This window comes from Balaenoptera musculus, chromosome 8 (assembly GCF_009873245.2).
Source record: "Balaenoptera musculus isolate JJ_BM4_2016_0621 chromosome 8, mBalMus1.pri.v3, whole genome shotgun sequence".
Lineage (NCBI taxonomy): Eukaryota > Metazoa > Chordata > Mammalia > Artiodactyla > Balaenopteridae > Balaenoptera > Balaenoptera musculus.
The window spans coordinates 82,508,640-82,524,532 of NC_045792.1; the positions used below are offsets into that span (position 1 = coordinate 82,508,640).

The following is a 15,893-nucleotide window of genomic DNA, read 5'->3' on the forward strand; positions in this document are numbered from 1 at the left end:
TCTTAAAAACTCCAAGATTTAATGGCAAAAAGGAAAACAAAGAGTCTTATGTTCATTTACACTTTTTAGCCATTGAATTTAGCCTCCTCCTTTCAAATACTGATCCCTTTCCTGTGCTCCAGATTCCATTCCTTCTACCTCATTCAGGTTCTTTTCCTCATCCATTGCCAAGAATGTTTTCCAGTAGCTTCATCTCTCTCTTCCTTCCCCTCTCCTTCTCCCTCCCTCTCCCACACAAGAAAACTGCTCCCTTAAACCTCTGTCATCTCCCTCTACCCCCTTCACAGCAAACCCTTCTAAAATGTAAAATGGTCTACTGTTATGGAATATTCAACTTCACTTCCCATTCAATTCCAAACAGAATTATTTGACTTTTCAGTATGCTACTCCATCAAACCTGCTCTTAACAAAGCCAAAAATAAATCATTATTACTAAATCAAGTAAACACTTTCCAATTCTTATTTTACTTTCTCCTCCTCTGCACAGCTTTCAAGTGTTCATGTTCCCCAAAGTTTATTCCTGGTTCTTTTTTCTTCTCACTCTAAAGTATACATTTCCTTGGTGAGCTTATCCATTCCCTTAAGGTAAACTCCCACCATGGGCTAATTAATTTTTAATATATATGTTTCATCTAGAGATCCCTCTCTCACATAGCCTACTGTGTATTGGACATCTCCACTTGGATACTCCACAGGTATTTTACTCCAATTAAATACATTCAATACATAAAAAAACGTGATCTCCCATTCCCTAAAACAACCAACCGCACAACTATAAAGTTCTACTGTTCCTCCTTTATTCTTTATCCTCCACCATCCAGAAAGCTGCTCGATACAGAAACCTGTTAGTCATCTTTGATTCCTACTGTCAACCTTCCTTGGTCATATCAATTCCACCCATTATAGTAATCTCTTGATTCATTCCATTCTCTTTATCCCAATCACACTTAGCCAATCCATTCTCTTGCAGGATACTTTTTAGCCAAACGTAACGATCAAATATGATTATTATGTCATTTCTTTACCTGAAATTTTTCAATGATTTCCCATTATCCTTAAGGAAAAAAAATTCATCTTAAAAAAAATCAATTAGACTTTTATCTAATTTCTCTAGTCTCCTCTTCTCTTAGCACTATGCATAAATTATGAGAACTATTTGCACAGTAGCAATGAGAGCAGATTTACTGAAGGAGGGGAGGGAGCTTCCTTCTCAGGGTAAACTTACCCAGGATTCTCTATCTCAGTTCAAGTTATGTATTCTGTATTTGTCCTCCACAGCATTTAGAGTATACTTTATTATCCTATCCACCCACCTATCTCTCACAACTGTGAACTCAAAGAGGGTAGAGACTAAGTATTCTTTCTCCTGTAACCTAGTACATAGCACACTCCATGAGATTTACTATGTGCTCAGTAAATAATTGTTATTAATCATTGAACACCACACTTAAACATATACCCTTTTAATTCTTCCCTTCCATAAAAACTTCATTTATTCCAATGTTTATATTATACTCTACATACTGGTAAATTCAAGTATTTGGGATTATTTGCTTTGAGAGCAAAGGTTTTGTCTTTGTAAAAAAAAAAAATAGGACAGATTAATTTATTCTATGATAATGTTATACCAAAGATATATCCTAATTTCAGGAATGCCTTGGTGCACACATATGTCATGCTTCCTGGATTACAGTTAAAGCTGAAAAACAATTTTTCACTTCTAGTAATAAGGTTTAGAAAACTAAAGGCTGAAGTAGGGGCTTCCCTGGTGGCGCAGTGGTTGAGAGTCTGCCTGCCGATGCAGGGGACACGGGTTCGAGCCCTGGTCTGGGAAGATCCCACATGCCGCGGAGCAACTGGCCCCATGAGCCACAACTATTGAGCCTGCGCGTCTGGAGCCAGTGCTCCGCAACGATAGGCCGCAACAGTCAGAGGCCCGCGCACCGCGATGAAGAGGGGCCCCCGCTCTCTGCAACGGGAGAAAGCCCTCGCACAGAAACGAAGACCCAAAAACACAAAAAAAAAAAAAAAAAAAAAAAAGTCTGAAGTAAAGATTAGAAAACAAGGGAATACGTAGTAAAGAAACCTATAAAAATTCAATATTTGTAGTACTTCAAAGTTTTCAGAGCAGCAAAACTATCTGAAGTTCCTATTTGATATTAGATTGCTTTGTCACTTTTTGTTTTGGTCTTCTTAGTATAATTATTTACTACAGGACAAAATTAACATATATTGTTCAATGTGTTCATTTTAACTGCTATGGTGTTTTCTATGTGTTAATCTTATCTCCCCCAAATGAGAACAGTTTTTACTTCTATAGGCCTAAAATGACAAGGTTAGCTCCAAGCAGACAGTAAACACTCAACAGCTATTTACTGAACAATTTAGATTACAGATTTATACTGGTGAGATTCTAAATGAAAGCATCTAAACTTTGATCAAGCTTTGCAGTTGATATATTGTTAAATAGCAAGGTGTCGTTTTAGTTTTTCTTTTCTGAACATTTTTCTTTAAAAAACAAACAAAACCCAAAAACCTTCCCAAATGAAAAACTCTAGTCACTATTTAGCAATATAATCTCAGTTTATCAAATAGAATCAGCCAAAAAGTCTTAACAGGTCACTGAGATTTAAAACAATTCAACGGCAAGAATTTCCATGAAGTCTGGATGTATTTTAAAAGTATCACAGATCACTATCAAAACCAACAATAACTATTACTGCAAGCATAATTTGTGAGTCTTTTTTAGTTTAGACACTTGTCAATCATGAATGCCTTTAAAAATCAGTTACTCCAGTCCCCTACCCCCGGCCAGCTCAAAATTTTGAAAACAAAATTTAAATCGAAGGACGCAGTTCTAAATTACATGTTTTTTTCAATTTTAATAGGAATTAAACTTCCTATTCTAATAAGCTCTTGATTCAGAGTTCATAAATCACTTGAAAAAGAAAGCACGTACACATCTAACTCTTATCAGTTTTTCGGGGAAAAAAACCCCTGAAGTATTTTCTGTTGTTTGCAGGTGCCTTAACAGCAAACGACAATTAAACGTGTGAACAAGGTTGTCAGAGTAACACTTATCATTCACACCACTTATGGAAAGGCGCTCTAAGACTTCCAGAAGCACTAATTAAAATTAACGAAAGCTACTCACGGCGACTTGTCAGAGGGGTACATTTTGTCATTTGCTGTTTGAAACGGGGGAAAACCAAGTCGCCTCAAAGCTCAGGAGTTTTTACTGTAACGTCTAAATCCAACCCACCTGTCACAGGCACTGAGGAACCAAGCCCAGGGGCTCAACAAGCAAGTCGCTAAGGTAAGAGTTCCAATCCCTTCCATATTACACAACCATTCAGAAAAAAACCTGAAGAGGATGGCGGAGGGAATTTTCTCCCAAAAAAATCAGAAAAGGGGTGGGATAGAGTATCCTCTTTAATACTGAGCGGAGAAAAGTGCAAGGTCCTACTGGTATTTGCTTGATATACCGCTCCACCAGCCTTTTCTTTAACTCAGCGTGAATGAGGGCACTCAAAACGAGAAAAATGTTGCATGATATTACCCACCTCTACTCTCAAAGAACTCCGAAGGCTCTCAGCCAGTACTCAAGGGGATCTCTTTCTCACCTGGGCCTTGAAGAAGTCCGTCGTCCTGACGTAGAATGCACTTTTCAGTAATACGCCTTGCCATTGGTTGACTCGGGAGGGAACTCTTACTCCTATTGGCTTCGGGAGCCGAGGAGGCGGCAAGGAGGCGGGAGTTTGGGGCTGGCTCTGACAGACCCGAGGCTTGAGCTCCCAGAGTTCCTATTGGGTTAACGCGCGAAGCGTCAAGATGGCGGCAGCGGCGACCTGCGGCACCGGCACCAGGAGTACTGGATCTGTGGTGGTGGCGGCTAGCAGGAACAACGTCACCAGCTTCCAGCGGAGGGGTCCTAGAGCCAGCGGTACCGACAGCGGCTGCTCTCGACTGGTGTCCATCGCGGGGACACGACCGTCGGTGCGGAATGGACAGCTGCTGGTATCAACCGGGCTCCCAGCCCTGGACCAGCTCCTAGGTCGGTTCAGAACGGAGATCTGGGTTCAACAGAGGGAAAACTAGGGTGGGGACCTGCCCGGGGTAGCCACCCTGACCCCACATCTCTCTCTGACCTCTCAGCCTTCGGACGTGGAGAGGATAGCCCGGTCTGATGGAGATGGAGGGGAGGAAGGGAGACTTCTAAATGATGTTAACTAAATCTGTTTTCGTGCTCCCACTTCCTACTCTGGTGCCCGCCAGCTTTTTTCTAGATTACGACAGGAAACCTACATGCTTTTACCCTGACATGCTTCCTAGTCAAGGGGAATCATTAATGTTTGGAGACGGTTTGGCATTGATCTAGTATCCCGTCCTGGTCTGTGAATGTACGCTTCTGCCAACCCCAGGTAGCTCACGGTTTGGACTAACAAGAGTTTGTATCAGTTGTGAGAGATGGGCTTCATTAGAAAATGCTGAAGAAAGTAACTTCCCCTCTTCACCACCAGGCTGCTTATCTCCTGGTTCTGAATCTTTAAACAAATTATATTGAGTTTAAGAGAATGTGTGTTAAAGGCTTATGTGGATCCAAAGTAGTTAAAGCCGGTCTTTGACCTTAGCAGTCATACCCAGCATCTGCGTTAAATATATGCATATTTGTTTTTGTTATTTTTTCTTCTATATATTTTGCTTCCCAGAGTTACATCTCAAACAATATGTTTAAAGTTAATTCACATTTGACAAGAAAAGAAGTCCAGTTTTTAGGCTTTCCTGTATAATCTCTGGAATTTTTCATAAGAAGGCTACTAAAGAATATGCTTGATTCATAACTTATGTTGAAAAGATTGAACAGATTAGATTGGTAGGACAAAGCTGCGGTGTTAATAAGGCTTGTAAATTAGTTAATTCCTATCAGAATGCTACTTTACTAAAAGTGGTCCATGTTTATATTTCATAACATTTTTATAGGGTGAGATGTGTCAGTTAAGCCTTGTACACTTTCATAAAATATTACAAATGCCATTGCTTGTTCTTGTACTTCCCTTGACATTTTCTCTCTGTAATTTTTTTCCCACAGGTAGGCTTTTCAGATAGGTTTAGTGCAATAGAAAATGATGAGGCCAATGAAAAAGAGTATGGCTTCTTGCCTCTGTTATTTCATGACCTTAACTGGATCCTGGTTATTTCTACGTAAATCTAAGTATTTTCCCTTAATTGTTTCAAGACTGTTGCCTTCCTCAATTGCATGATACTATAAACCGAAATGATTCAAAATATCTAGTTAGCAAATATTTGTCTCATTTTCTTTCCCTTGTGAGCCTTACTTGGTGTCGTCCTATATTTAAACTTAAAGCTTGGAGGCTGTTCCTAGTCTTTAATTTTTTTTTTTTTCCTTTTTGTAACTCAGTGGAGATATGTAACTTCATTCACTTGATCTTGAAACTCTCCAAACAAAAAGTTCACATTTTTAACATTATACTTTCAGTTCCTCATTAGAATAACAAAATGTGCCTAGCACAGTACCTGGTACGTAGTAGATTCTAAATAAGTTCTTGGTTGAAGGAAAAATAATGTGTAGGAAAAAACCTGGACAAGAGTTATGAAACACATAGGATGGAATTATGTGTTTGAGTTCTAAAATCAGACTCAGAGATTAACTAACATGAACAGGGTCACAAAACTAGTGACAATCTGGGCTGATCTTTAAGCTCCACGTTTAGTGCTCTGCACTATGCTGCAACTGTTTGAAATTTCTGAGAACTCTTTTCAAGTGTTTTTAACCATTTATTGAATCTAAGCCTAAAGATTTAACCATATAGTCTCTTAAAGCACCCACCAGAAAGGTGACCCAAAGCACCTTCCTCATGTGTTTCTACAGTGATATAAACTTGAACTGTAATTTAAAATTTTTCCAGATTTGCTTGGGGATGGAGACTCTAATAATTTGACTCTAACAAGCTTATGCTAAAAATTAGTGTTCATTAAGATGATTGAAATAAGCATCAGTTTTTGGATATTTTGAAATATGTTTTGCATGTGTACAGTTAATTCTCAAATTGCACAGAAGTTGAAGACATTGTTATAATAGGAGTTACTACATTTGGAATAATAAACTGTCCAGAAGTATTTCAGTTGTTGTTAACTTCTTAAGGCATTTTTGTATTTTGATTTTCTATTGTGTGTGGCCCTATGGAGCAAACCCTATACATTTGTTTTTCATTAAACCATTATTTGAATGTGAAACATTTGGCTGCTAATGTGTATACACAAAAGTAAAAGCAATTCAGATTATATCGTTGTTCTAAAATGTTATTTGACTCAGATTGTGACAAGTCTAATATAAACATATTGTGACAAAATGTAAGGATAGTAGGATTTTATGATATTAGAATGATGAAACTATACTGTGATATTGTGATTCTTGCCTATATATATTCTGTGGTTACTGCGTAACAAGTAAATATTGTATTGTCACTGACGTACACTGCAGTGATATTTTACTACTGCCACTGTGACATTATTGTAATTTTAAGTGCAGATGCAAAACATATTTGAAAGGCATAATATAGGCTAATTGAATATTAGTTATTTGATGATATGCTAATATTTCCATTGCTTACTCCAAAGTGTTTTATAAATTTGAGAATTCCCTATTACTGCATCTTTTACATGATCTAATTGTATTAAATATTTTTGCTCTGACAGCTTATTTTATTGTTAGATATCGATATACCTTTCCAAAGTTGGCTAATTTTTTAAGTTCTGAGATTTCCTAACCCAGTTTCTCAATCCTGCCTTTCCAGGACATTTATGTTGTTATTTGAGGCCCCTATATGTAAATATTTCATTTTTCTTCTTCCAGGAATTTCCAAAGAGAGATTATACAGTAGGTAAAGGATTCTGGCAGAATTTCACTTTTTCTAGGATATATAGTCCATTTTAGGACCATATTAACCCCCAGTCTCATCCTTCAAAAAGATATTCGAAGGAACGATGACTTCTCAGGTTTAACTGGCTTAACTCTGTGCTGTTCAGAACTTTTTAAATTTTGACAGTCAAGTGAATGGAAATAGAGATTAGGGTTAAATAATAGTCCAGGAAGAGGACTCTGAAGAAGCTTGAGGGTAGCTGCCATTTTCAACACTGCTGTGAAAAAATAAATACTGGTGGTTGTAGTTCCTTTGCTCCACTATATCTTAATCTGGAGTGTGGGATGATATGCATTGATCTTGGATTATATATTTAACATAATCCTGGTTATGACATTTTAACAATTGATAGCTGTACATTTAAAGTAAAAGTAGCTTATTCCTTTGTATTGCTATGTAAAATTGTTTTGTGTAATTTAATCTACAGAACCATTCTCATTGCTGATGGCTTGTCTTTTTTGATTCCCATATTTGCCCTGCCAATAGTTGTGATAATCAAGAGTTGTTGGGATGTTTCATACCTCCTAGAGAGAGAAGAAAAAGTAGACCTGTTAATGACATAACTGCAATTTAATTTGAAGTGTGGCATTAGTTAAGTAGTTAAGGACATTGCCATGAACCAAGAATATGAACTGGTTTTTTACGTTGCATTTTCCCTAAAATGCCTTTCTATAATTTTAAGCAAAACCATTTATAGAGAGCACTGGAAAGGACTGGTATAAATCACTTATCTTTCCTGACTTTTATTTCTTTTCCCTTTTACTTCCTCTAACTTTGAAAAAGGAGTTGCCCTTGTTGTAAAATAAGATACCACTTCTGGACCTTAATATTCTAATATATTAATTTGACCTCATTTACCCTAAATTTATAGCTTAATTAAAGATTTTTTTTGGGAAGTGTGTGGGATTGAATTTTCTCCCTCTAATATATCACTTTCTAACTTCACATGAATTTTTTTTAAATTCTTTCCTTCATATTAAAAAAAAATAGAAAGATATTGGCACTTAAAACCTTAAATTTTCTGATGTTTTTATGCTATCAGATTTTTTTCTAGTTTTAAGACAAAATGCCGTCATTTTTTTAAAATGTGAAAGCTTGATGAAATTAATACTTTAAGATATCAGACTTACAAAGTATCTTCAAGCTTTCAAACTCATGTAGTCTTACAAGTTGATAAAATATTCTACCCATATTTTTTAGTGAGCTGGAGAATAACTTAAATATACTTCTTAAAAAGGTCCAGAAGTAAAACCAACAGTTTATTTGCTTAGTGACTTAGAATATTGATGATTTCTCTAAGATATGATTAAAGAGAAGAGGAGGCCATAAACGAGACCATTTTACTCCTTTGTATGTTTCATTATAGAGATAAGACGAGTGCTTACTTACCCCATTACTTACATGTCAGGCATTTTAGTGGACTATTAGGAACTATTTTATTTCTATTTTAATTGGGAACTATTAGTATGAAATCTGTGTTGCTTTTGAAGTTACTAATGGATTACTGAATTTAAAGATGTATTAAAACTAACTTTTGTTGAACATGCCATGTCAAGACATCTTGTCATGGTTGGTTGTTGAAGCTTTTCAATTTTTGGTAGGGAGCATGACTACAAACTTATTCAAATTTACTCTAGTTTAAAATATAACTAGAACCTCAGTACATCAAGTGAGTTATTTCAAAATACCTTATACAGAAGTATTTTGGGGAAATGTGGGGTCTTGTCACACACTAAAATGAAGTTTGGAAGACTAGAGGAACTTTGCTGCTATGTGTGTGTGTATGTACATGTCAAATAATTTTACCTCATATACATAGAATAAGAACTTGATTTACAAATAATTAAAAGGTGGCTTCTTATTTCCCATGACCAACCTTCCAAATGACCAACGTTTACTAGGGCCAATTCAAATTTGAGTCTAGTGAATTTACATTATATAGCCCATTAGAAAAAAAGAAAGTTGCCTTTTTGTAAGAGAAGTCCTGATAGAATATTAATTTGGCTGATAAAAGTCATTAAACTGTCTTCATATTATTTTGTTTTAAGTAATGTTCAAATTTTCCAAACATCAGAATTTTAATATATGTGAGATTTTAAAAATTCGAGAGGTGGTTCCTGAATTATCAGGAACAGTGGATTGTTCTGACTCATTCTTACAGAAAACTACCTTAGCCTAGTCTGATTTACTGTTAAGGTGATCACCATTTATCTAATGATACAGTTTTAGTGTATCATTTAGTTTCTAGTCAGAAAATAATTGCCAGACTCATAAGGGTAGCTCTTACTGTACCTCCTTGGGCAAGTCACCTGAGCAAGGTATCACTTCATTTAATAGGGAAACTATTTCTTTATCTGTTCTCATTATTTCCCTGTGAATATAATTCACAAAATACTTCTCTAACTATTCGACTTGGAGGCCTTATATAAATTCCTAATTTGAGGAGACATGAATGTAGACCCAAAGAAGTTTAGATAAGAAATCTAAATCCTTCCTATAAAAATTAAGTTATAGAAAGAAAGACAGCTAACTTTTTTATAGTACTTGCTGTAGACTAGACACTGCAGTATCTGTTACGTGCTTGTATTATTTCATCTCAAATACACAAAATGATGATTACGTTGTTAAATGTTTATTTTTGCATGTAAGGGAAAATAGTGAAGTAAGGAGTTGGAAAGTGTGATTTAAAGTGTTTAAAATGGATTAAAAAGTTAGTAGTGGTCTATATGTAGCACAAACTATAAAATTAAATATTTAGTCTAATCTTGTCCCAAAGAAAATTTGCTCTGATCCTTAATGGTTATTATCATCACACGTATTTCAGTTTATGTTAATCTTTTAGTTTGACCAACATTTGGAGTTATCCTGTGTAGTCTGATGTGGCTTTAAATGCTAAAATGAAGGAACTTATCTCAATGTGAAATTAAAATACATATTTGATTCTATAAAAAATCCACTTAAAAATATATAAATGTATTGGTTTCATTTTTTAAAAAATTGTTTTCTAACAATTTGGAATGTTTTGTTTATAAAGTCCCCAAATGTTGGATTGTATTCTGTGTGCATGCATGTTACCAAATTTCAAATTCTTTGAAACATAACAGTTATTTACGCTTATTTGCAAGGCAAAAAATAAGCACTATCAAATGAATTTTTCATACTAAGTTTTTCTATATAGTGTTCGCCACTACAAACTTTTTTGGGGAAAAGTTCTTCATTGTTATTCTAAATGTTTCACCGTTTTGTGCAAACAAACAAAACCCTAGTAATATTGTCTTCAACTGTCCAACAATTTTTAGTTTCTTTTTAAATTAATTATACTTTAAGTACATTTCATTCTTTGTGTACACATTCTTAAATTTTTAAGTGAATTTGTTAGCGTTTGCAACATTAATTATACATAGTAATACTTTTACAAGTGGTTTTACAAATAAAATATCAGGAGTCAAATGGTTGAATGTCTTTATCTTTCTGATGTTCTAGTTTCCTAAAACTTGATTTTAAATTGATTTTTAATAAACTTTGAGTTATATGTTTATGATCATATTACCCTAATTCAGATATTTAAAATAACATTTTCTAGTAAAATTGAAAATGTGTTTTGTGATTGTGGTGATTGTGCCTTTTTTGTTTGAAATGACAAAAATATTTAGAGTATGTCCTGACTTTGTGTATATTATTAATAATGGAAAAAGAATTCGTTTTAATTATCAGGGTTTTTTTTCCAAGGCTTATTAAATTTGAGAATAAATATTAAAGTGGAATTTCTATTATAATAACCTTTCTTTTCTATGTTGTACTTCTGTTGTAGTTAAGTTACTGTGCACATTTAGGTCTCAGCTATTGAGCTAATTTATTAGCAAGTGCTAAATATAACATTTATGGAATGCTTAACCGGTTATGTTGAATGCTGCATGGTCCTAACACAGGAGAAAGGAGGCTAGTACAGTACATTATGGAAGTAATTGTAATGTGTAGTGTATAATTACATATAATAGGTAATTATTTCATAATAGCACCTTAAGCAAAGTATTGCAAAGGTAATTAAAATGTTGTTTTTAACTGCAATTTTAAAGTTATTGAAGTACCTGTCCTTGCTAATGCCTAACTTTTATGCTAAAGATAATGTGAAAAGGTAGATTAATTTTCTTCTTGGTTTTGTTTTATTTCCAGGTGGAGGTTTGGCCGTTGGAACAGTTCTTCTAATTGGTTAGTATAGCATACATACTTTGCTCTTCCCAATCACAGTTTTCTGTTGTGCATAATGATTTTTTGGGTTTGCCTATTCTGAAATTAAGTATTTAACACTCTACAAGAGTTAAGGTAAATTATACAAGAGCTAAGGTAAATTAAAGAGGAATTGCCTTAAGTTCTAATTTAAATTAAAATGTTGATCTGAACTTGAAATGAATTAGGAAAATATATATAAGAAAATGTAGCTCTTATAATTTAAAAATGTTCACAGTGCTTCGCCCTCCATTTGTTTTAAAAAAACTAAAATTAATGCCAATAGATTTTTTGGAGAATCTCAGTACTTAGAGTGGGATTATTACGGTGATTCATTTGATAAGTTGATGTACACATAAGCCCATTGTATATATCACAGATTTTTATCATAATTGTCTTCTAATTGAAAGAAAAGTAACAAACTGATAAATCACATCTTTGTTCATCTTTAAAGCTTCATTGGTTCTTACTTAAATACACATACATAGCCCAACTTAGCGTTTTCTTAAGTTTAGATCATAGAATCTTGGAATTGAAATAAACCTTGGCAGTTATATAATCAAAGCTCCCATTTGGCCACAAATCACTTTTCCATAATCCTTGACAGATATCAAACACCATTTGAGTACAGATTATCTAGTTTAAGGGCTGACTACTTTACAAAGCAATGCTTTGTTATTGAAAATGTATGATTTATTAGAAAGTTCTGTATATTAATGTTTAATTTGTATGCCTGTAACAAGTTTGTTGTTCCTAGTTTTGTCCTCTGATACTCTTTCACATGACACTCTTAAAATATTTGAAAATAACTATTTAATCACCTCAAATCTTCTCCAAACTAAATAGACATAGTTTCTTAAACTGGTTTCACACTCCTCACTCTCCTGGTTGTTCTCGTGTAGCACCTTTTGGTCTGACATTGTCTCTTTAACTGTGCCCAGAACTGAATACAATACTCCAAATTTAGTGTGACCTATGCTTAAATTCTAGAAGTGGTCATGTCAGTTGCATTTTTTAAATTTATCTTTTAGTAAGTAAAGAATGATTGAAGGAATTTTGGGAAAAAATAATTCACAGTTTTGATATAAGTATATAAATACAGAAAATATAAAAGGACAGGTAGAAAAATTGCGCTGTCCTTTCAGTTCCTCACTCCCCATACCCAGGGACAATATTGTTCTGGGTTTCCCACCCAGATATTTCAACATAACTAATATACATGGGAGCATTCAGCACCTTGCTTTTTCTGCTTAATACATGTTAGAGATCAGTCCATGTGCATTCATATAGATATACCTCATTCTTCTCAACAACTGAATAGGATTTTATTGTATGGTTATGCCACAATTTACTTAAATCATTCTCTACTGATAAGTTTAACTCATTATTTTCTGTTACTAACAATCCTATTGTACAAGTCTTATATATAAGGTCTGCATACACATATAAGTATATAGTATCTATAGAATAAATTCCAAGATATAGGCTTACTTGATAGAAGCATGTTAAATTGTATTAGATATTAGATTGCTCTGCCAAGAGATTATGCTACCTTATACTTCAATCAACTGTTATAAGAATATTAGGTTACCCTTACCCTGAACAACAATGTGCATTATCAAACATTTTAATCTTTACCAGTCCAAATAAGTGAAAAGTGAAGAATGGCATTTCATGATTTGAACCTGGGACTTTTCTCTTTGATGAACAAAAGTCTGGAGATTATTATAATGGTTTAAAAAATATCCAGCTAAATTTTTATTCTTTTCTCCATGGGAAGTATGTGTGAATGATACTAAGAATCCAATGACGACTGATAATTCATTCAAAAAATGTTCGTTGAGCACCCAGGTGCATGCTAGCTATTGGGGTTACAAATATAAATGAGTTACTCTCTTCCCTTAAGGAGGAGACATAAGTAAAGTAAATAATTACAACATAAGTTAATACCATAATAGATGTGTTTATTATTACTACACTTTATTGTTGATTGTAGCTGTACAAGGGACCGCTATTGACTTTTTTATATCCATCTTATAACCAGCAACTTTTGAATTGTTTGTAGATTCACTTGAATTTTCTAAGTAGGCAGTCATCTTCTGCAAACATTGAAAATGTTATTTCATAACAGATTTTGGTGTTTTAAAAGTGAGTGCTTCCATAACAAATATAAAATAAAAATATGGGAGTGGCTTTAGAACCAGGCAGTGGGCAAGGGCTGGAAGGATTTTGAGGAACACATTAGAAAAAGCCTAAATCACTGTAAACAGATCGTTAGTAGAACTCTGTACTTTGAGGACACTGCCAATGAGGATGAAAAGGAAGAAGGTCCATGTTACTGAAAGCTGGAGGAAGAGGATCCTTGTTACATAGTGACAGAAAGCTTAACGTTGATGTCGGCAGTTATACGGAAACAACACATGTCTAATGAACTTGGTGATCTGGCTAAGGAGATATTTTGACAATATATAATAAGGAAAAATCAAATAAGAATAACTAAAGCACATGGACAGATAAAAAAAAAAGGGTCTGCCTTTGATGAAATATCAATTCACCAAGTATTAAACTAGGTATTCAATAACTATTTGTTGAATTAATAATTGCATAAAATAATATAACAAGTATAAAGCAAAGACCTTGCCTTTATAGTCTGGTCTTTCCATAAAGATAATATTTTTAATCGTCTCATTATTATTTATGCCCTACTATCAACTTCTTCTAAGTGTATAAGATTTTTTAAAATATGTATAACTTAAGTAAACTTAGTTTTATTATCTGTTAGCTTGTTTTCTCTAGGAAATCTTAAAACAAAATTTGGAAGCATTTTTACATTTCTTTGAAAGATTAGATTTGCAGAAGGAATCTTATCTACTAGGTTTTCTACTTTTCTCCATTTCCTGGTTAATACAGCTTGTACAACAGATGAATTCTGCGTTAAGAAATGGATGAATAGTTCGAAATACAAACCAAATATGGAGATTTAAGGTCAGTGGTTAGGAGCTTAGGCCATTACTATACTGCTCATCACTCAAAGATTTTTTTATTCCACAAGTGAGAGAAAATTAAAGCCTGAAGATGATTTGCATTAATAACTTTTCACTATAGACTGTGAACATTTTTACCATTCTCTCATTTACCAAGGCATCTGTATTAGTTACCTATTGCTGTGTGACAATATTAACATAAACTTAATAGCTTAAAAAGAAGACACATTTATCATCTCACAATTTCTGTGGGTCAGGAGTCCAGGCACAGCTTAGCTGGGTCCTCTGCAAGCGGACAGTCAAGGTGTCAGTCAGGGCTGGGTTCTCACTGAAGGTTTGGCAGAGAAAGGAAGGATCTGCTTCCAAGCTCACACGGTGGTTGACAGCATTCAGTTCCTTGCTGTCAGCCAGAAGCACTCTCTCACAACCAGCATCTTATTTCTTCAAGACCAGTAAGGAAGAATGTCTCTCAACAAGACAGATGTTACAGTTTTATGTAACAGAAATGATGTCCCATCACCTTTGCCATATACTTTGGGTTAAAGGCAAGTCACAGGTTCCACCCATATTCAAAGAGAAGAGATTACACAAAGACATATACCAGGAAACAGGATCATGGGGATCACCTTAGAATGTCATACTTTTCATAGATTTAACTTGTTATTATTTCATATAATAGCAAAAACCAAGCACTCCCAATATATCTCTCAAAGGATAGTATAGTATTTTCTCATCAGTTGTCTTCAAACTTCTTGAATTTGCTGAGCTATGTTTTCCTTTTACAACACGTAATAAATTCTAAGCATTTTCCTTATGGTACACGACTTGGCAAACTACAACCTGCTGGCTGGCGATTTATCTATAAAGATATTGGAATACAACCATGCTCTATTTATTTGCACGTTGTTTATGGCTTCTTTTGTGCTACAAGAGCATAGTTAAGTAGTTTCAACAGAGACTGTATGGTTCACATATTTACTCTGACTCTTTTAAGAAAAAGCTTGCCAATTGCTCTTTTATATTATTATATTTTTTATGCTCCTTAATTTATTTTATAGTAGTAAAACTTGTTGGAAGACTGAAATAAGACATACTGATATCAGTACAGTTCTTTAGAAAAAAACCACCTGACCTTTTGTCCTGAGACATTTAAGTGCCTACTATGTGTTTAACACTGTTAGGCAGCATGAATCTTGGTTTTTGTCCCTGATGAACTTAAACTGAATGTCGGTTGCATGTGGAATAACTCTGAACAATACATATATAATGTGCAGATGTTTGTGCAGGTGCAAGAGGTATGGAAAAGGCTTAAATTGAATCAAAATATGGGCAGAAGTTGAGGGGAGATGAAGGGAGAAAAGTATTCTTATGTAAACTGTATAAACAGATGCATAAGAGAGACTACCAGCAGGGTATGCTCCTGTAATAAAGAAGCGAGAGCCCTTCTAAAGGAGAGAGTATTAATTTAGGACTAGTCAAAGGGAAAGTTTAGCCTACTTTCCCTGAGTCTTTTTTCTCAACTACCTACTTGTAGAATTCAAATTGTGAAACTTCAGAACCCATATACCAGCTCCTCAAACTGCAGTGTGCAGGGATGAGACTTTTCACCCTTTATCCACCAGAAGACACCTGGGAGTTTCTGTTTGTTTAGCTTTATAGCCAGTCAGATCCATCATGTTTCACCTCCTAGTTACCTTTGGTCATTGTCCAAGAATTTAGTTGTTCCAATGATCTTACCTCC

General features: G+C 34.5%; 2 protein-coding genes across 6 annotated transcripts in view; one reads left to right on the top strand and one right to left on the bottom strand.

Annotated features, from left to right (window-relative positions):
• Nucleotides 1-3,698, bottom strand: part of IMMP1L (inner mitochondrial membrane peptidase subunit 1) — a 74,510-nt gene extending 70,812 nt beyond the window's left edge. Inside the window, exon 1 of one of the 3 annotated variants that reach the window (XM_036860076.1) lies at nt 3,624-3,698. The gene's annotated coding sequence lies outside the window, so the exon portion shown is untranslated. Of the gene's footprint in view, nt 1-3,563 lie in introns of all 3 variants that reach the window. The other 2 variants (XM_036860074.1, XM_036860075.1) reach the window with 2 other exon arrangements.
• A 104-nt stretch (nt 3,699-3,802) lies between these two features.
• Nucleotides 3,803-15,893, top strand: part of ELP4 (elongator acetyltransferase complex subunit 4) — a 226,676-nt gene continuing 214,585 nt past the window's right edge. For 2 of the 3 annotated variants that reach the window (XM_036860382.1, XM_036860383.1), the window contains exons 1-2: nt 3,807-4,054; nt 11,115-11,150. In XM_036860382.1, the coding sequence (XP_036716277.1) occupies nt 3,832-4,054; nt 11,115-11,150 (259 nt within the window). In that variant the 5' untranslated portion in view covers nt 3,807-3,831. Of the gene's footprint in view, nt 4,055-11,114; nt 11,151-15,893 lie in introns of all 3 variants that reach the window. The other variant, XM_036860381.1, reaches the window with a different exon arrangement.